Raw genomic sequence first — 23,647 nt, 5'->3', positions numbered from 1 at the left:
TTTTGTGGTTATAGAGAATGAATGTTAGAATGTGGTGTAAGTTTTGGTGAAAATAGAAGGTTCATTTATGTTATTGAATTGAGTTTAAAAAAAAAAAAAAAAAAAAAAAAAAAGCCGTTCAACGGCCAAAAAAACCAACCACCAATCACCTTCTTTGTTTGAATTCGTCGTCGGGAACACAAAGAATCCCGACCATGCCCGACCACGGAATGTCGGGGTGGTGTGTACGAGCTTTTCTCGTGGCCAACTAGACCACGAATCCATTCGTGGTATGTATACCATAAGGCCTTATTCAACTTTTCCAAACCCAAATCTAACTCATAGTTGACTTAACTCAATATTGAGTGGTGTATGTGATTAGTTGCTTTCTAATTCTTGATTGGTTGATTGGTTTTCTTTACAGATTGCAAATGTGCTATGAAACTTACTAGTGATTTATTTGGTGTTGGTGAATCATGGAGTTGAATTCTTGATAAAAAGATGAACGATCAAATGGGTAAATCAATCTTCCTCAAACCAAATTGTTGGAGTCATCAAAATATTTGTTTTCTGGCTAATAAGTGCTTTAGATTTTGAGATTTTGGGTTGGTTTGATTTCAACGGGAAGATCAAAGCCATGTTAACACAAACAATGACGTGCCAAATTGAGAATCTACAAGGCAGTTTGAAAGACAAGATTATGGAAATATTACATGTAGACTTGATCTTGCTCTCTGTGTGTTTCATGTGGTAAATCCAACCCCACAAAGTAGGATTCCTTATCTAGTTATATATAATAATTATACTATTCTAAACAATAACATTTTTTTATAAGTTGTATATGCTAAAAATTACATCTAAAACAACTTTCGATCTGACCTTTCCACTTTTAGCTGTATATTTTATGCTAATCATTTAACTCTTAGCACTAACACATAACCTAAATCCATTTATTCACAAAATAATTCAGTTTAAATTAATCATCATGTAGATTATTAGACGATTAAGATTTACTTTCCACTACAACTTTTTTCATGTGTACAATTTTGACAAAGTTCTTTCAAGAAACAAGTGAGAATGAAAATTATACACAGATTCAGCATAAACTTCACAACACAACCTGCATGTCATACAACTTTCCGATCAGCCACCACCACCACCACCACCACCAACCACCGCCACCATCACCGCCTTGTCTTTTCTATATTTCCTTGTAATACAATTACAACCACCTCATTACACTAAACAAAACCCATCAACTCCTGGACCTTACCCTCCTGCCGCTAGTATCTCCGCCATCTGAAAGCTGAGCACAAACACTCCGGGATTTACAACCACCATCACCACCACCACTGCCGCCACTGTTATACCCATCTTCACAACCAGCCACCGTCTTCAGAATCTCTGATTGTAATGCTGGGTGGTTGCTTTTCAGATACTGAAACCCATCTGATCTCATTACAGCTGCATTTCAACAACAAAAAACAAAAATTTTACAAAAGAAAATACATAAGGGCATTATAGTCTTTTTAGGTCTGCAAGTTTAAAACTAACTAATGGTCCGAGTGAAAAACAAAACACAGGGACGAAACGTGCAAATTGGTCCAAACCACAGGGACAATTCATGTAATTTACTCAAACTTTAACTTGAAAAAGATACCATGTTTAAGTGTTATAACAATTAACAAGTCAAGAGATTTAATCTTTAATTTGCACATTAAGTAAAAACATGCTGACATGGCAACACTTCCTTTTATACTGATTTGCCATTTGTAATGCCACATCAGCAAAAAAAACTTAAAAAAAAAACACAAAATTGTAAATATGTTGCTATTATGGGAAGAAATTAAAGTACATTGCCCATATTAAAGAAGAGATAGATAGATATACCTGCAAGATTTTCAGAAGCAAATCTTAGGCAAACAGCTTTAAGCTCCATAGCATGATGATTATCTGCCAATGCTAAAATTCTACCAACTGAAATTACGGATATACCCTTGCAGAGACGCGACTCACATATCCTTCTGAGTCTAGTCAAATCGTATCGATCAGCAGCAGCTAATAATTTGGCTACTACTGAATCGGATACATTTTGTTCACTGGATGAACTTGAAGCCACCAATTCATCTGTAAGTTCATCTCTGTAAATGAAGTGTAGCATCGCCTGTTGCACAATAGAAAAGTGTAATTAATAATTCAACTTTCGTTATTTGTGTGATAGATTAAATTATTAAATCCCAAAAAAAAAGTGTTAGCAATGATATAGTGCAATTACCTCAAAAACCTTAGGCTCCATATCAGTAATAATAATGTCATCATGATCTCTCTCTTGTTGATAGAATTGAGACCGGAACACAGGGGATCTAGCAGCCAACACCAATTTATGAGCATGAAATTTTTCATCACCCACTTTGAAGATAACATCACAACCTTCCATATTTTCAAGCAACATACCGAAATTTGATCCGATATCAGAGTCTGGGACCTTGATTGAATGTAACCTAGGGCAATCTGTTGCAGAAACCACCACTCCCACAGTGCAATTGATTTTCAAACAATCGTCCTTGAGATAATCTGATGTTTCAAGCAATTGTCGCCTGTAGAAACGCTTGTATCCCCTAATCAAGAACACCCAACAATCAACATAGAACAAGAAAAGTTGAGTGGCGATTACAAAGTTGCTTGGGAATAACAGTAAATAGAATGTTAGAAAAAACCTACCACATGCTGCCTCTGTACTTTAATGTATAAGGACCACTTTCCAAAGAGCGATCAAAATGGCTATGAACCTTGTGCTTCTCTTTCCCACTCTGATCTACAAGAGTTAACTCGAACAAAGCCCTTACATCGGAACCTTCACTGGTAAGCGCAATGAAAAGCGAAACATAAGTGGAATTATCTTCGGGGTTTTTTCCATCGGGGTAGAAGTATACAGCCCATTGGAAACCTCCCACCGTGAAATTATCACTGGCGATGTGTTTTCCGATTCCCATACCCTTCGCTAACGAATAGCCCTGAATTACGAACTGGTGAGAGCCGTTCACTGTCTGCGTCACCGACCGAGAGCTCGTCGATGAATCCGCCATGGCGACGGCGATCTTGTCATTGTCTGACATTAGAATATCTTTTCGAGTTGATCAACCAGGAATATTGACCCAAATCGTACACAAATGGATTCGAAAAAAGATTTTTCAGGAACGGATTTGGAAATCGAGATGATGAGAGGGGGAATTCGAGGGTTTTGCTTCTCTCTCTCTCTCTCTCTCTCTCTCTCTCTCTCTGTAGTGCGCAAACGCTCTTTGAAATGTCGAAATTTCACTCAACCGGCTATATATCTCACCAGTAAAGATATTTACACCACGTTAGATTCTAAAATGATAATTGTCAAAAATATAACCCCCTTCAATATTAAATGCATCTATTAATCTATCTCACTATCCATTTTTTTTTATGGATTATCTGATTGAAAATATTACAACACGGCTGATATTTTTAATAATTATTTCTTTATTATTATTATTATTTATTTATTTTTCCAAAAGAAAAGTTAAGTTTTAAATGCTAACTTTATTTATTGAAAAAAAAAAAAACCTTCCGGCTATCCAATAATACTCCAAAAAATTATTATTTTATTATTTGATATAATAAACAATTTTAATTTATGATCAAGTCTAAAATAATATTTAATTCTCAGTAATTGGTTTCCTGACATTTATGACTTCAAAAAAAATTTAATTTATTATCCTTGAAATGTGAAAAAAAAAACATTTTATATTATTATTTTTTACAATTAAACCACTTAAACCATTTTAGGTTGTGACTTAGCACAAAAATCAGACTTACCACGCGGTAATAGGGATGTCAAAAAGTCTCGTGGGGCCCTGTCCCGTTTGGGGGATTTTTTTTAAAAAAAAATCGGGGGCGGGGGTAGGCAATCCCGTCCTGAAACCCCCATGGGAATCCCGTTAATAAATTACACATATATTTACATATATTAATTATATAAATATAATAAACAATAATATGATTTTGAGCTTCCAAAATTCATCAAAAAAACATGTTTTTAAGTTGTTAGTATAATTTTTTAAAATGCTATAACTTTTTTATTTTTAACATGTAAAATTCTACTATAAATAATTATTTTTTACCTAAAAAATAGCTTCTTTTAGCCTAAATAACAACTTCTTTTAGCCCAAAAAAAGGTAGCCCAAAATCAATCGGGGGCGGAGGAACGGGGACGGGGGCGGGGGTAATAAAGGGGATTCGGGGGCGGGGACAGGGGTAGAAAGGCTGAACATTCCGGGGGCGGGGGTGGGGGATGCACTCCCCGTCCCCTTTGCCCTCGTTGACATCCCTACCCGGAAAATTTCTCGCTGATTTCATAAATAAAACACAATAATCATATATTGGCCAATGTATTATTCTGGCTTTGTAATGTTATGAGATTTATTCTTTGAATCTGTTTTGGATAACTTTATATGGTTATATTTATTATAATGATGTATTATTTATAGTTTGTACCTTGTGTAGGAATCAATGGAAAATTTACCAATTATGATGATATCAAATGTAACTATTTCCTTTCATAAAATATTTACTCTCTCTCTCTCTCTCTCTCTCTCTCTCTCTCTCTCTCTCTCTTTTGAGTTTGCTATGAATGAGCCTCACTTTCATTCAATGAGATACATCCTGTGTTACATAGAATTTACGATTGATCATGGTCTCAGGCTTCATATATCTTCCTCAGTTAGTCTCACTATTTATTTTGGTGTTGGCTCAAGGGGTACCTAGTAACTTGTCACTCCATATGGGAGTTACTTAATCTTTATGGGAGACAACCTCGTCTCTTGTCCATCTAAGTGTCGGTGTGTGTTATTTCTAGCACTAATTACAAAGTTGAATACGATAGGGTGGTAAGTCCGATTTTTAGAGCATGTTTGGTTTGCAGTCTCCTCTTTGGACTCCATTATCGTAGCCCAAGGCCATTATTTTATATTGTTAGATACACCAATGATTTACTTAAGTATATATAAATATTTTTATAAATTTTTTGGATCTCTCAGTTTAATTGTATATATTGTTATCATTGAGTTCGGATTTATTGTGGAAATTATTTAAAATTGTTGATGGATCGGTTTTATAAGTAAATGAAGTTAAACACTTACCATAAATAAAGATAAACACTTAACGGTAAATGAAGATAAACAGTTACCATATAATTATGGGTTGAGTTCTCGGTTTAACTCAAAATCTCATATTTCTCTAATATTTCTCGATATTAGGTTATATCTGTTGGGTTATGAACATTACAACAATCTTATGGTGTACATATAACCCTAATTGTTTTAGATCTAAGCTTTTCTCTATTGAACATGGAAATACAAACTCAAAGCAATAACCCTAGATCTTGTATACTCAATTTTGAAATTGACATGTAAAATAGGGTTTGATCATTGCCTTACTTGTTATGTAGTAATAACAAGAACACCTTGAATCTTGAAAGCTTAGTGCCCCAAGTGTTACACCTCTAATAGAGTCACAAACACCCAATGCAAAGCATGACTTGGAGAGGTAAGGAAAATCGGCCAAGGTTCTTCTTGGAATGCATAGGGCCGAAAATACTAACCAAAAGGGTCTTTAAATAGTTGTGGCTACTAGGGTTTTCAGGTGAAAACCCTAATACCTTGCTTAGGCAACAAGCAGCCCATCGATTCCCTCTTTAGAGCCCTTAGACGAAATATATTAGGCTTCCCAATAAGATTTCGTCCACTCCACTCTATGGAGTCCATCAACCCAATTTTGCAACTATCAATGATTTGCAAAACAGTCCCTCAATTAATAATCGGTTCCTTTAATCCCAAAACTAATACTAGATTAATTTCTGATTAATTACCAATTAATAATATGATTTCCATATAATATATTAATAAGATCATTTTGAGTACCAATTTATTATTTATATAATAAATCCTACTCTCTCTCTCCACTTGTCATCCTGTCAAGTTGCATGAGTGAAGGCAACCTAAAAGGACCATGCTCATAATCAAATCAAGTATATACCAAATATAGTTATGGTCTTAGACACCTAATCCAATAGTCTCTCACTTGGATAAGTCTAATAACTATTATTGTAAGTACGACTTCAGAATCTAATCAACAATTGTAGCTTTCAAAATCCGCTGTCGAACTCTGATCTTATCAGTAACATGCCCTTTAGATAAGGGATCAAATATTCCTCCATTCTATATGATATCGTATGGACATAAGACATGGATTATAATCATTCTCTCAGCCCAAGGTTTGTTTCCCGACTTCCGATTCATGACGACTGATAATAGACTACAATCGAACACATCAACTTAGTCCAGGCTTGGCCAAGTGCTTAGGGTGTCATCACTAAATCATCTAAGGGCCCATAGATATCGCTTTTATCCAATTAAGGGTAAAAGGAACGAATAAACTTCAACTCGTATGCTTGTACTATTTACTCAGCAAATCACACATAACAATACGTTTTATAACATCAAGTTACTGATGCGTTTATGTATTATCAATGCACAATCGATTTGTAAAACAACAACTATATGTCTCCGTTTTAAAAATATAAGATATTACCGTCTCACAACCACTCGTGATAAAATCCATGAAGTGATTCAAATGAGCGTGGGTTTGATCCAATAATCAAATCTTATTTCAGAAGTACTCATGAACACTGCATCAAACTTGTGCTACGTCTAAGCACTTAGACAATCTATAGACGGATTCATGACAGTCTTACTATTGTATTAGGTGTCTAAGCTCATATCTATAATTGGTATGTACTTGACCCGAGAGTAGCATGGTTCATTTGGGTTGCATATCACGGGGACAATTTGTGGATGGATATTTGAGTAAGAGGTTATTATGATTTATTAATATATTATAAGTTCTAATATATTAATATGAAATCATATTATTTAATTAGTATTGATCAAGAATTAATTTGGAATTAATTTAGTGATCAAAAGAGACTAATTAAATTACGGGGACTGATTATGTAAATCAATGATATATATGGTTTGGGCTATTGATCCGTGATGGGCTAAGTTTATGTAAGTTTCCATGAAAAGTTAGCCTACATGAAACATGGATCTTAACCCAAGAGTATGGATTAGGATTTAACCCATGAATCTTGGATGCCTACATATATATACAAGACCTCATGGCTAAAATCGGTGAGATGATGCGTTCTTGGAGAATCATAGCCGATTTGTGTGCCTAGAAATCTCTCTTAAGTCATCCAATTGTTTAAGGGTGTGTTGTGAACCGTTTGAGGCATCACACTTGAGGTGCTAAGTTCTTAAAGGCCAAATACATCAATGTACAACAAAAAGGTAATTATTATTACTATATTTTATGATTCAAGTGTCAAATCATATACTATTTGTAGCTTTGTGCTTTGAATATTTGAATTCATGTATAATTAGAGAAAACATAGATCCAAAGCATTAGGGTTGTATGTGCACCATAGGATGTTGTAGTATACAAAAACCCAACAGTGGTATCAGAGCCAATGATTGTTTTCTGTTATATTTGATGCTTGTTAATTTTCAAAGTTGAAAAAAAATTGATTTTCTGGCCTTTGACTGGTGACTCGCCGAGTCTATGAACTAACTCGACGAGTCCACTCAGTAAAAGGGAAACTTGATGAGTCAGGTTCATGCACTCATCGAGTAGGTTCTTCTGGTTGCAGAATTTCATGTTTTTAGCCAAGAATTGGACTAAGATCATTACCGCAAACTATTTTGTAATCATAAAAAATTGTATTTTCTGATTTTATAATGATGATCCTCAGCCAATTCAAAGACAATTGTCAAAAAAAATTCAAGATTTGTATTAGTTAATTTCTTGTAAATTGTTGATATGAATTGTTTTGACTTATGAGTATAACTAGATTATAAAAAAATTATATGATAATTTTGTTTGTTAAAAATTTGATCTTAAATGTTTTTAAAGTCTTCCATAACTTGTCCTCGAGTTATGGAACATGAAAAGTTTTCCATAAAAACCACATTAACTCATAAGTTATGGAAAACAAAAAGTTTTCAAGAGTTACAAAACTTACACTCAAGTTTTGGTATTTGAAAAGTCTCAAATTATGAAAACATTAACTCTTGTAATTGAAAGGTTTCAAAAGATGCAACTCTTAGGTTCATAACTTAAAAGTTAATTAAAAAGTTTTAATTTTGAATTTTTTTAATAACCTAGATGCTTTGAATAGTTCGATTACACCTTATGGACTTTATTAAATTAATTAAAGTGTTTAATTAAAATAGAAGTTTAATAAATCCATAATAACATGATTTAAGCTTAATTAAATTAAAAGTCTAGTTTGATTAAAATATTAAACCACCTAGCATTTTAAAAGTTTAAAATACACCCTTATACTATATAAAATTAAAAGTCTAATATACTATATATGTATAAGTTAAAAGTCAGTCTTACCGTTAGTAGGCTTCATTCATGAAGTCGGTCTATAAAGGGGGTATAAGGTTACTGCCTATAAAATGGTGGTTTAATGGGTGTCCACTCTCACCCATCGTTTCCTTGACTGGTGAAGGGTCGTTAGCCGAACAGGTAGGATAGGACATTAATTCTCATTAAAAGTATAATGAAAAATACCAAGTAACTAAACATTTTATAAATTCCTAATTTTAGTTACTTTAGGAAAAATGTGAATTTGATGCTAACCCATGAAATTGCACATTGCACCTTATTAGTCGTTAGTGGAGCGTGTGTGGTTAACCGACACACTAATTTGGGACTAATGAAGGATGACAATGGGTAGCTCGATGTTAATTATAGATCAATGGAGCATGTGTGGTTAACCGTCACATTGATTAGGTGATTTGTAACATTAAGTGTACCAAGCTAATTTGCATGGTTATTCATACTTTGTTTGTGATCCTCGACATCCCAGTCACAAACTTGAAGGGCATAATCAAGATTTAAACATGTCATTGAAAAGTTCAATAGATCTCAAAAGATCTAGGAATTTCAATTCATATAAAACTTAAAATTCATTTTTGTTTTTCATGGTGGAAATTGGTAAATCATCATTTACCTACCTTCAAATATTTTTCAATTGGATTACGGCATCCCTCTTCCGAATTGTAAAATATTGTGTTGGGTCCTAGCCTTAATATTTCATTTGGGTGTTATATTAAGGACTTAATCAACTAACTTGAATTTCTCCCATTATAGATGTCTAGGTCAGAAAACTATGGTCTTCCCAAATCTTATGGAAAAAGCTTTCCACATGAAGATGATGTTCCCAGAAATCATACTTCACTTCCTCCACCTCCTCCAATAATTCTCCCTAACCCATAAGTTCAAAGACTTGAAAAGTTCAACGTCACTCAAGCCCTACTTGCAATAAAACATCAAGATGGAAGGTCTGTGTGTACTCACGTCTTGGAGATGAAGTCACATATTGACAGGCTGAGATTATTGGGTGTCATTGTCTCGAGGACGTTGGTTGTTGACTAGGTTCTTCAATCACTTCCTGAGTCATATAATGAGTTCATTAGAGATTACTATATGACAGACCGCAACATGACCCTTATCGATTTTACCTATTTGCTAATTGCGGCTGAATCAACAATGATTTGGCGCAATGGAAAAGCAAATTTGATTGGAAGATCTACTCCCCAAACTTCCATGGACATTGACAATGGAAACATTAGAAGTCCAAAAAAGGTTTTTCTTTCCCAGGGAAAGGGAAAGAAAAAGTCTGAGATTGTCCCGTGTACCATTCCCAAAGAGTCCATATGTTTCTACTGCCAAGAAAAGGGGTATTGGTTAAAAGTTGCCGTATCTACCTGAAGGACCACAAGGATGGTAAACTCAAAAGTTTGACTCTACTTCAAGTAAGTTCACTATCTAACTCTATTAAGTACCTATTTGTAGATTCTTAATACATGATGTGATGATATTACATTTTGATGTTTTGTAGAATCAAAGGAAGCTTAAAGGAAGAGTAAGCTGAATCTGATCACGAAAAGATGGATTTTGATCACCTGATTCAATGATCGGATTTTTGAGCTGTTGCTTAGGAGTTATGATAGATTGCTTAGAAGTATTTAGCAACATAGTTTTCATATGTAATTGCATTGTAAGGAAAGGTGTTTCTGCATTTTATAAATAAATAAAAATTTGATTTTATCTTATCTTATATCTCATTGCAATGACATTTGTGAAAATTGATGTTTGTATGTTTCAAGTGTTAGCAATGTTGAAAATGGATTTGATACTTTCGTTTGTGGTAGTGTCAAAATTTACCAAATAAAGAAAGATTCTCATCAGCCAAGTTTCAATTGGATAGAAACTTGGAATCATGCAACTTGTATTGTGTGATGAATGAGAACCTTCATCTTTGGGAAATTTAGACTAATTTCTTGTTCACATGTATATGTGAGTCAAGTGAAGGACTAAGGGATCGGCTACACTTGGTTGTGCACTGGTCAGGTCCACCACAATGAACGATAAGACTATTCATTATGATTTACTAAAGTTTAGTAAATATGGTTATGCTTACAAGATTAAGTTTAATTCTGAATCATTGAAAAAGTTTCAATGTATGGCAGAACAAATAAGAAGAATCAAATTAGGCAGAAAGATAAAAGTTTCTCCAATCTGAGAAGAAGGGAGAGTACTTGAGTATCGTGTTTTATGATTATCTTAGTGATTATGAAACCATATCACAATTGATCCTCTAATGACATCTTAGTGCATTTGTAGGCTAAGAAGAAGAGTCGTGAATTGTTGAAATGGTTGAATCAATTAAGGTGAGTCATACTTCGTTCCAAAATCGAGTCTTAGAGTCAGACTCCAAGATTGTGCCTTGAGTGACATATCTGAAGTAGGTTTAGAACACATTATGAAATTTGGAGTAAGAAATGGTTCTTGCTCATTCACATTTGAAATTTGTAGTTGTGATGTTTTGGATAAAACAAAGACCAACTAAGACCAATTTTATGAAGTGTTATTCTTGATAAGAATCCGCACTCTTGGATATTTGTTTGTCAAGAAAAGTTTCTTGACATAGAATCTTATATGTCAAGAGGTCAGTGGGAGTCTTAAAGATCTTGAAAAGTTTCAAGAACTAATCAAGCAAACACCTATCATTTATCACTAGCACACGACTTGAGGTTCGTTACCTATCATGTTGACAAATTCTTGTTTTTGTGCCAATTCCAGTTAAAGTTGACTATGCATGTGAGTTCTATGAGTTCTCAATTGTTTGAATAAGGAAAAGAACTCTGATCAATGAAAGTTCATTGATCAGTATGGGTGAGCTACTCAACAACTTGGAAGACATGGTAGGCCCTTGTGCTGCCAAGTGGCAGGAAATTAAAATTAAACAGGTTCTATCCACATGAGTTTAAATTTATCATAGACCTTGTCTTATGATAATGAAAAATTCACATGGATAGGAACACATACACTATTAAATCTAAGTGACATAAGGTTTCTCTCCAATTCATAAAAATGATTGTGGGGAAACACTTTCATTATGTAGATTTTAAGGAGATAGAAGTTGTGTTAATTGCGTTCTCAAATTCAATTATGATTACGACATCCCTCTTCCTAGTTCGAATTATGAGAAATGGAAAATAGTTTGAACATTCGAAAATTATTTTTGTAAGTTTTGAATAGTTTAGACACATATATGAGCTTTCTTATAAAAGGTATATGAGCTTAGATAAAGGCTTGTCAAAGCATCTCGCATCGGAAATCTGAACTTTGGTAAAAAAAAGTCAATAAGTGTTGATATCTAGAAGTTCAGTTGATTTATGAGTATATGTAAAAGCTAGTGAGAGCATAAGTGTTACGTTAGTAAGAATATAATTATCATGAGTGGGAGCATGATTATTATGTGAAGTGTTGGCAGTTACCAATACTAGTTATAGGAAACAATGGTTACAAATTTGCAAAGTTGCAAAATTTGAAAAGTTCTGTAACATCCTGAAATTTCATACATCATAATTAAGCAATTTATATTCATGATGACAGAGGAACTCACGAGTTGGGTGCCCAACTCGGCGAGCGGAGATGGGTTTTGGCCACGTGGGTTAAGCGACCAACTCGACAAGTCGAGAGACCAAATCGGCGAGTTGGAGCTGTTTGAGGAAACCCTAAATCCCTGGGTTTGTGACCTATTTAAGGGGCCTTAAGCGCTTATTTCCGCCTCACCAGCAACTCATCCTTTAGAGAAACCGTAATCGTCCACTTGAGCTAGAGAGTGACAGAGAAGCTAATCTTGTGATTATCAGTGCACTTTTGAAGGAGAAGAGGGGAGCATCAAAGATTGGATCAAGAGGAGGCTTTGGATCTAGAGGTTCATCAGGGTTTTGCTTCAGTTGGAGGTAAAAAGATGCTAACTTTATCATTTCCTTATGAGATCTTGGTTTAGGGAGTTTCTAGGGTTTTCTCCCATCCTTTTGTGTCATTTGAGTCCTTTGAGCATGATTTGAGGTTGAAACCTCATATCTAGATTGTAGGAGGTCTTGTGAGTCCAAAGACCCAAAATTTATTGAGCTAGAGATAAGATCTTACGGATCTAACCCTTATTGGAGCTTGTATTGGCATTATGGAGCAAACATGCCATGCATGAACGTAAAGATCAAAGCTTTACGTGACATTCGAGCCTTAGGGCACTAGATCCAGAGTTTGGAGTGGTGGATCTGCCTTAAAACATTTGAATGAGAATACATAATGAATGGACTCGCCGAGTCAATAAGATGACTCGACGAGTCAGCTAGGGTTCCCCCGACGAGTCTAGACAAGGATAACTCGGCGAGTTGATGAGAGAACTCAATGAGTTAAGTTGGGTTTTCGCGATGTTCTGAGGAATAATAGGGACTCGACGAGTCACATTGATGCACTCGACGAGTCAGTTCAACATGGACAGTTAACTCGAGTGTTGACTTTAAGGTTTGGTTAAGGCGGGGATTATTAGGACCATGGAGGGGTAAAATGGTCTTTTACCCTTCCCAAGATTTAGAGAGGAGCCAACATGAGTTTATTTAGAGTTTTGATTTTAAGTAGTAATTAGAGATGCTTGTTACATGTAGGCAGGGATTAGATGGTTCGATGGGTACACGTTTTCCTAGCTTACTTACGAGATGAGTCTTCTCACTATACTTATCTAGAGTGGTAATATTTGTGTGACCGGAGGGTCTTATGTGCTTATATTGAGTATTGTGATATCCTGCATTATATCTTTGCGATTTGTGTTGTGTATTATTCCGAGCTTACAGAGTTAGGACCGGAGGGTCCACCCAAATTGTGGAGCTATTTCGACAATCGTTGATCAAGCCGATAGTTGAGGGGGAGGAGGAAGAAGATGTAGTGACGAGATACTGAAAGGCGTCGATGGTATGTAGGTTTTAAAACTGATTTCACAAATTTAAATGGACATTAAAGATGAAGAGTTTAATAAATATATTAACATAAATATAGGTTCAAAATCAAACAAAGTTACCAAGATTATAGGATTGTATATTAAATTCAATTAATTGATTTTATAAGCCATTTACAAAATTACCCTTATTGATTTAAAAAATTATTTAATATTTTGTTAATTTGTGATTGGTGCATACATGCACACAATAGTTGTAAGAAACATTTGAACCTATATATATATATATATATATATATATATATATATATATATATATATATATATACACACACACACACACACACACATACATATAAACTGCATCTTATGGGAAGAAATGACTTGGGGCAAGAACATTTCATTAAGACCACTCAAGAAAAAAATTAGATTTTGAACATTCAAAGGTACAAACCAAAACGGTTTTATCTGTCAATTCAGTTGTAAAAAATATCTAGAATGATAAATTGTTCACCTTCAGTTCAGTGGTTAAAATATCTTGAACAATAAATTATTCACCGTTAATTCAGAAAAAAGGGAATCGTATTTTGGGTTTCACTCGAAACCATGGTAATAAAGATCTCAAGATCATAAACACAAATGTTGTGTAACCTAAACCTCAGTGGTAAAACCTGAGAATCTGAAGGGTTGCGATTATGAACATGAAATAGATGGAGAATAATAGATTGGGAGTTGCATGGCTGGGAGTTTCACGAAAATCATGTTAGCAATGATTTTATGATCATTAACATAAATGTTTGTAGCCCTATACCAAAAATGTTTTTGTTCCGATAGTCAAGGGACTACATGGAAGTCGTGATAAGATATGGTGGAAAGAAGTTATGATGCCAACTGTCAATTCCTTGTTGTAGACTAAATTCACGAATGAATTTACCATCAATTCCTTGAAAATAAATTATTTTTGTTGTTTTTGATTTTCAGAATACTTAAATAAAGAAAATATTTATGAGATTTTTGAATTTCTGAAAAGGAAATGAAGAAATGAATAAAATATTTTTGGAATTTTGATTTTCTGAAAAAATTGAGACAGAATTAAAAAAATATTTTTGGATTTTTGATTTTAGAAATTAATGACAATAGATGTACAAAGATAATTGATTCTAAAATGTGAATGAATAGTTACTTCAGACCTACTCCGAAGATCGGAACAAGTCAGAAGTGAACAGTTGAATCCGACAACTTTCGAGGATCGGAACCATTCAAAAGTGTATAGTAAGATGGATGATTACAGTGTTGATTTCAGAACAGAGTCAGCTTCAGTCATTCTAATTCCTTGTAGGGTCTTATTGAATGATACTTCTAGTAAGGCTTTTGTGAAGATATCCGCTAGCTGATCTTAGGATTGGACAAAGTGAACTTCCATATTCCCATTTTTAATGTGGTCCTTGATAAAGTGGTATCGAAGCACAATATGTTTGGTTTTCGAATGTTTTACTGGATTGTGATAGAATCAAATTGAACTTTTGGAATCACAATACAAAGGAATTCGTTTCATATTGATTATGTATTCTCTTAGTTAATTTATGAATCCATACCACTTGTGATGTCCATGATGCCGCTGCAATATATTCTGCTCCAGCTATGGATAACGAAACACAAGTTGGCTTCTTGGACTGCCAGCTAACAAGCTTTCCATCCAGAAATTGACATCCACCCGATGTACTTTTTCGATCAAGGCCATAACCACCTAAGTCAACATCATAATAGGTTTACACAAAGAATCTTGAATTTGATGGATACCATAAGCCTAGTGAAGTTGCTTGTTTCATAATCAAAATTTGTTCTTGACAACCATCATATGAGGTTCTCGAGGATTTGCTTGAAACCAAGTACAGTAACAAACAACAAACATTATGTTTGGACGACTAGATGTTAGATACAATAAAGATCCGATCATCTGACGAAACAATGTAATATCCGCTGAAGCTTTGTCAAGTGAAGGAGAGAGTTTTATTCCGAACGCCATTGGAACTTTCACCTTCGAATCATCCATCGTTACGAATTTGGCCAATAATGTCTTTGTGATGGCTTCTTGATTGATGAATATTCCCTCCGAACTCTGTCTTATATTTAAACCAAGGAAAAAGTTAATTGGACCCATAAAACTCATTTCAAAATTTGCCTCCATTAGTATTTGGAATTTAGCAGTTAAGCTGGGATTAGTGGTTCCGAAAATAATATCATCAACAAAAATTTAAACTATCATTAAATGGTCACCATCTTTCTTTCGAAAGAAGGTAGGTAGGATCAACAAAACCTTGTTTGAATTTAGACTATTTTAGAAAATGAGTTAGAGTTTCATACCATGCCCGTGGAGCTTGTTTAAGACCATATACAACATTGTCCAGAAGTGATTTGGAAATTTGTCATTCACAAAACTTGATGGTTGTTTAACATAGACTGTTTCTTTAAGTCTCTACTTATAAATGCACACTTCACATCTATTTGATATATTTGAAAGTTTTTATAAGCAACATAAGCTAGAAATATGCGAACTGATTCAATTCGAGTTATATGAGAAAACTTCTCTTCGTAATTGATACTTTATTCTTGAAAATACCCTTTGAAAACTAGGCGTGCTTTATTTTGAATAACATTCCCTTCTTTGTCCATCTTGTTTCTGAATCCCATTTCAGACCAACCACAACTGCATTTTCTGGAGTAGGAATCAATCTCCAAACTTTGTTCCAATCAAAGTCATTAAGTTCTTCTTGCATTGCATGAACCCAATCTTCATGGTTTTTGGTTATATTTTTGAAATAAAGGAATTAAACATGAAAAATTCCAATTTAGAAAATAAAGCAGTTTGCTTCTCTTTTTGTTGAGCACATGTGAGAACCCCTAAAAAAGTATCTCCGGTCACTTGAGATTGCAGATGATCTTTAGTCCATTTTGTCGGTGGTGGAAATTTTGATCGTAAACCGGATCAATCTTAGGAACGGTTTCTTCAAATTCTGATTGAGCATCTGAATCATTATTTTCATTATTCTCCCCCTGAAAATTTACACTTGTACCATCATTCAGATTAGAACTCTCCCCCTAGAGTTGAGCATCTGAATCAATATTTGGAGCTGAACTCTCCCCATGGATTAAAGCGTCATGAGGTTCCGATGGAGTTAGTAATTCAATTGTATTCTGAACAGGTTGCTCATTTTGAGTCACTATTTCGTCAAAAGATCCATCAACAATCTTTAGTAATTCATCCTCATGATTATCCTTAGCATTTGATTTCTTAGAAATTGCCCTTTCAAGTTCATCAAACAAATTTAGAAAATCCTCATATGGATTCATAAGAGGAATAATCTTAGAATTTGTTGTTGGAAAAATTTGTTCAGTATGATAATCTTCCTATTGATATTTCTTTATGTAATTGTGATCAAATGTAACATAATAGCTTTATTATATCTTCTTTGATCTTTTGTTCAAAACACGATACACCTTTCATGTTAATGAGTATCCTAAAAATATTCCTTCACCATCTTTCACATCAAATTTGTTTCGATGTTATCTGGAATTGAATAAAAAGCACCTGGATCCAAACACATGAAAGAATTTAACGTTAGGCTTTCGATTGTTCAGAATTTCATCAGGAATAATCAAAAAACATTTTTTTAATGTATGAGCAATTCTGAGTAAAACAAGCAATGACAATAGCATCAGCCCATAAATATAAAGGAAGATTCGCAAATGAGAGTATTATCCTTGCAGCTTCACAGAGAGAACAAATTCGTCTTTCAACTACACCATTCTGCTATAGAGTGTAAGGCAAAAAGAAATTGTGAGAAATTCCTTTGCTTGTCAAGAATTCTTCAAATGCATGATTTTTGAATTCTAAACCGTTATCACTTCGAGTTTTTCGAACTAGCTTTCGCAATTGTAGCTCAACTTGCTTGATGAAATCAATTAGCTTCTAAGTCACTTTGAATTTCTACTTAATAAAGAATACCCAAGTAAATCGAGAAAACATATCAACAATAACCAAAATGTATTTGTTACCGCCAATGCTTTCAATAGTTGATGGACCATAAAGATCAATATGCATTAATTCCAGTGGTTCAATGATCTTGGAATTGATTATGGATGAATGACTCGTTCTGCCTTGTTTTTTAAGTTCACATGCAACACCAGTGGCGGCCCTGGGGGTGGTGCGAGTGTGCAATCGCACCAGACCTCCAATCGTAAGGGGCCTCTGATTGAGAATTTTCTTTAATATTATATTACTAAAAATAATTAGAAGAAAATAATAATAATAAGTTAATTAAATAGAATTTCATGTTACAAATATCATTTATATTATAAACAATAAAAATTATGTTTGATAAAATAGCGGACTCTTTTTGTCTTTAGCGGTAAAAAATTTCCTTAATAATATTTTACAAAAAAGGTATGGGGCCTTAATTTAATTTTTGCACAGGGCCTCCAATATCTCAGGGCCGGGCCTGTGCAACACATAAGTTTTCCTTTTCAAATTTCAGAAAAGGAAGTCCCCGAACTCGATCACCAATTATGATCTTGTTACTATCTTTGAAGTTCAGGTGAGAAAGCCTCTGATGCCACAACCAACTGTCATCAGAAGAAGCTTTTGTAAGCAAGCAGACAGACGGTTTCCCTTGAATCAGATTTAGATTGAGAGGATGCATTTCTCCTTTCCTTTTTGACTTTAGAAAAACTATTTTAGATTCCTTTTGTATGATTTTTTAACCTTCTTCATCAAAAGATACTTTGAGACATGTACCTACAACCAATTGAGAAACACTAATTAAGTTGTGTTGTAAACCTTCAACATAAGCTACCTTTCGAATCATGAATTCCCCATTAGTGCTCATGCCATATCTATGACATCCCTAATTAAGTTGTGTTGTATCCTTTTTTGAAGAATAATATTGTAGAATTTGTTCCTAGAAAACATGATAATGATATTATCAAAGCATTTATGAAGAAATGTATTTTATTTATATTAAAACATTGGGATGTCATCGTCAATACAGAAAAACATAAGCATAATGAAATATTACAAGTCTTACAGTAATTAAACTAATGGCCTAATACTCCTTGAATCTCTCAACAGAATGTATCTTTCATATAGTCACCTGTGATACAATAAACTGAGTGGGTGAGGTTGGGAAACTTGGTGAGTACATAGGGGTTTCATCCCATAATAATATAATTATTAGGTTAAATAATCAAACAATCAACCTAATTTCCCTTCCCTATTGTATCTGATCCTTTTTATTTCTACACACACACATATAAATGGCCATGTTTTGTTTTCCTTGCATAGGTACACACGTGGTTCCTTGATAGACAATTATTTTCAGCTGTTAAGAGTAAAAATCCAATGGTTGATTCAAATGAAGTGACAAAGCAGCCTGCAATCATAAACTCTTCTCCAAATGCTCTAAAAAATCTTATGGCCTTGCCAAAAGCATAAGTTGCATCTAAAAAACCTAAAACGCCCAAAGGCTCATTTTATATTTCTTTCTCATCGAGCATGAAACAAAAAAAAGAAAATATCTATTAATTAATTGTTACAGATTTCATTAATATGTATGATGCTTTTTGCTTATGGAAAAGAATTATGCTTCATTATTATGTTTCTTCTACAGCATAAAGAGTGGCAGAACTTTTAGATTTGATTTTTGAAGCCTTGTCAACAAAGAATTGTGCTTGGTGAGTAACTATAAATATATTTGATGATTCTGATATATCCTTTTTATAGGTAATAAGGTAAATCATGTAATAATTTCCTAACTAACTTTTCAAGTATGATGTTGATGCTTTCACTAATTTCAGAGTTCTTTACCATGGCGAGCTTATAAGCCTTTGTTATCACACTCATAAATTGACCATACGATTATGTAATGATGAATCAGGGTCATTCTTGTCTTTTTTTTTTGTTTGAAATGTGCAAGAAGTTTGTGTGATATTTTCTGGTTTTAGTCATGATCAAGATGAATGGTTGAATGTAAGAAAAGGACTTCGTAAGAGGTCAATACCCTTGGTGCCTTCAGATTGTCACAAAGTCAAAGTTGGTGATCTTTTGCTGTGCTACAGGGTATGCTTTTTTTACCTTTCTCTTTTCCTTTTATTGCTTATTGGTAGAAATGTGCAAGATGGTTGCTTATTATTTACAAAATACAAGTACAAAATCTTAGTGTTAAGGTAAAGATATGTTTTCTTTTAAATAGAGCGATTTGGGAATTGGGAGATTGTAACTAGTTTATACATTAAGCCCGCTTTTTATTTAACTTATTTTCAAAGTTTTATATCAATAAAATATGATAATATTATTTGTTGGTGTTGATTTACAGGCAAATAAAGATCATGCACTTTATTCTGATGCACAACTCCCCTGTGTTGAAAGGCAGCTGCATGATACAGATACTTGCACGTGTACCTTTGTGGTTCAATTTGATTACGATAATGTCGAGGTAAATAAAATAAATGTTATTTGAAAATACTATAAATTTCACTTATTGTAGCAAAGACATTTTAAGGCACATTAATTTTATTTCTTACTTGGTACACAATATTATCATGGCAATTTGATGAAGATAGATATAAATTATATATAATTCACATGTAAATCATATATAATTCACATATTAATCACAAGTAACTCACAATTGAATCACATATGAATTATATAATTCACATATGAATCACATGTAAATCACAAATTAATCACATATTAATTACATGTGATTCACATGTAAATCACATGTAATTCACATATGAATCACATGTAAATCATAAAAGAATCACATGTGAATTACATGTGATTCACATGTAAATCACATGTAATTCACATTTGAATCACATGTAATTCACATGTAAATCACAAGTGAATTACATGTGATTCACATGTAATCCACATATGAATCACATGTAAATCACAAATGAATCATATATGAATTACATGTGATTCACATGTAATTCACATATAAATCACATGTGAATAACATGTAATTCACATGTAAATCACAAGTGAATCACATATGAATTACTGTGATTCACATGTAATTCACATATGAATCACATGTAATTCACATGTAAATCATAAGTGAATCACATATGAAGTACATGTGATTCACATGTAAATCACCTATGAATCACATGTAATTCACATGTAAATCAAAAATGAATCACATATCAATTACATGTGATTCACATGTAAATCACAAGTGAATAACATATGAATTACATATGATTCACATGTAAATAACCATTGAATCACATATGAATTACGTTTATATGCACACATGCATTTTGTGTGTATGTGTGTGTGTTCTTAGTTAATTATTTTTTTAAAATTTTGTTGTCGATTTCACATTTGAATCCTAAAATATACAATCACATGTGAATATCACATTATATAATCATATGTGAATCTTAAATGATATAATCACATGTGAATCTTACATGATATATATATATATATATATATATATATATATATATATATATATATATATATATATATATATGTGTGTGTGTGTGTGTGTGTGTGCATTTTTGTGAGTGTTCTTGCATTAATCAATTTTTTTTTAATTTTATTGTAGATTTTGAAGAATTTGTGGAAAATATTGAAGAGGTAAAAAGTGAGAAATTGAAGAAAATATGGAAATTTTGATATGAAGAAATGGCAACACTATGAATCTTTGTAACATTTTTTATTTTTTATATTTTATTTTGTATCAAATAAAATTCTTGTATTATTATGTTTATAGATTGATTAATAAAAATGAGATTTGTTATGATTTACTTACGAATATTATACTATAAGAAATATGCATATGTGCATTTGAAAAAATATGCATATATCCACCTAAAACGTTGATTTTTTTTTGGTTAAAAAATTAGAGTTTTTTTTTTTTTTTAATATTCCAGTTTTTTTTTAATTGACTGATTTTTAAATATTTACTTTTTTAAAAAATGCAATTTTTTCTAAAATGCAGTTTTTCTGAAAAAAGTTGCAGTTTTTTTTTTTTGGAAAAAAATGCAACTTTTTTTAAAAAATTATATTTTTTAAAAAAAAATTTCAAATTTTTTTAAACATTCATGTTTTCCGAAAAAAAGTAAAAATCTTCATTTTAAAAAAAAAATCAAAATTTATTTTAAAAAAATCTGAAATTTAATTTATTATGTTAATTTTTAAAACATTTTATTAATATTTCACATAATTAAAAAATTTAAACATTAAATGAGATCGATAAGATGACGATGACATCCTTAATAAGTTATTTTGATCTAATGTTCCACCTTTAATTCTCGGGTTCTCAGAAAACCATGAGTTCCCAACCCATCTCACCCATATATATATATATATATATATATATATATATATATATATATATATATATATATATATATATATATATATATATATATATATATATATATATATATATATATATATATATATATATATATATATGTTCAGGTTCAATTAAGACCATGCTAATTTTGTGACACCGTGAGAGACAATCAAAAAATAATTTTAAAATGAAAAATAAAAGAAAATTTCCGAAAATTCTTTTATTAATTATTATTTTCGGCATTTTATTTACATAAAACAATAAAAAATAAATATAAATTACCGTTTTTTTTAATACGTGAAATATTCTAATAGAAGTTTACATTGTAAGTATTTTAATATGATTTTTAGAATGTTAGAATATTCTAGTATTCTACTAAAATTGTCAGATATATAAAATATTCTAATATTCTACTAGAATATGTAAAAAAACAGTAGTTTGTTTATTATTATTATTATATTTTTTGTGGAAAATATAAATGACGAAAATAATATTTAAAAAAGTTTTTGAAAATTTTCAATTATTTTGCATTTTAAAAATGTTTTTTTATCTACAAAATGAGTGCCTAGGATTGCGTCTCATGATCTTACAAAATTAACACGTCTCATATGAACTTAACCCTATATATATATATATATATATATATATATATATATATATATATATATATATATATATATATATATATATATATATATATATATATATATATATATATATATATATATATATCGTTTAAAAATAGAAATTTACTATTTATAACTTTATTAAAAAAATTTAATATTCTATAATATTATTATTTAGAAAAAAAAATACTCCACCCATTCACTAAATTAATTTATGTAGTTATCACACTCCACTTAAGTTGTTAACCTAAAGCTACCAGACACCCGCCGGCCGCCATGCCGCCACTGGCCGTCGAACGTCGGACCAAAGCCAAAACGCTATTACTCGGTTCATTGCAAATCTGCTTGACATCTTTTTATCCTCTAAACTACTCCCATATCGTCAGATCTTGTTCCTGATCTCCACAAAATAAATCAAGAATGCGAAGAAATCTCCATAGGCAGTCGCGTTGTACGTATAATGGAGGAAATTTGATAGCCTCATTTCGATTCTAGGAGCCGAGAAGTAAGTGGTGGTATAACTGATGATCCTCCGTTTGATACAGTCGAAATTCGAGGCTTGTTGGATCGTATAATAGATCTTAGGAGGGTTTGTGTCCCGATCGACAAGATTGATATATATAGATGACGAGATTGAAAAGACGAAACTACCTACCTAGGGTTTTCGTCAATTGTAGGAATGTCAAAGGTATATATACAAGATCGAAGAGCGTGATGTAGAAGACTTGAATCTCCAGATTCGCCAGAGAAGAAAGCTTCATCGGAGGGATCCACCTGAGAGAGGATGAAGTAAAAGCATTTTGTGATTAGAATCACTAACGATAATCAGATGACCTCTTGACTTACGTATCATATACATATAAACACACTTGTTGAACTAAACCCCTCAAACATCAATTTCTGAGTGAGGCAATGAATCGCACTTACTTTCTTTTCCATCACCAATTACACCCAAAACCCTAGCTTCTCTATCTTGAAATCATATTTCTTGCCAAAGGATTATGTTTTGTTTTTCCAACAAGATAGAGAAATGGAATAAAGATAAAATGAACGTGGAGGAAGGTGAGTGAGGATCAATGCAGAAATCAGAAACGGATATGGCTTCTAATCAAGCCAAAAAGGGGGATATGGTATTGGGAACTCAAAATTGGCAGAGTCATCTTTACCAATAAAGGTACTCTTTCCGTTCTTGAGATTTCAAAAGTCATTTTTAAAGTAAAATTAAAATATCTTCCTATTTGGTATGTGACATCCCCATTTTC

At 32.6% G+C, this 23,647-nt stretch overlaps 1 protein-coding gene and 1 pseudogene across 1 annotated transcript; one reads left to right on the top strand and one right to left on the bottom strand.

The window, feature by feature from the left end:
• Positions 1 to 971: 971 nt before the first annotated feature.
• Positions 972 to 3,284, bottom strand: LOC111883499 (BTB/POZ and MATH domain-containing protein 4). Its single transcript, XM_023879812.3, has 4 exons — positions 2,701 to 3,284; positions 2,255 to 2,597; positions 1,870 to 2,143; positions 972 to 1,443 (listed from the first exon to the last, which is right to left on the bottom strand). Exons 1-4 carry the CDS (start codon positions 3,093 to 3,095, stop codon positions 1,235 to 1,237), a joined length of 1,221 nt encoding a protein of 406 aa, XP_023735580.1. The 5' UTR covers positions 3,096 to 3,284; the 3' UTR covers positions 972 to 1,234.
• A 13,844-nt stretch (positions 3,285 to 17,128) lies between these two features.
• LOC111883496 (protein SAWADEE HOMEODOMAIN HOMOLOG 1-like) lies at positions 17,129 to 19,947 on the top strand (annotated as a pseudogene).
• The last annotated feature ends 3,700 nt before the right edge of the window (positions 19,948 to 23,647 follow it).

Source organism: Lactuca sativa, chromosome 3, assembly GCF_002870075.4.
Source record: "Lactuca sativa cultivar Salinas chromosome 3, Lsat_Salinas_v11, whole genome shotgun sequence".
Classification (NCBI taxonomy): domain Eukaryota; kingdom Viridiplantae; phylum Streptophyta; class Magnoliopsida; order Asterales; family Asteraceae; genus Lactuca; species Lactuca sativa.
Note: the sequence above shows the minus strand (reverse complement) of the source record. Positions and strands in the feature narration are given on the sequence as shown.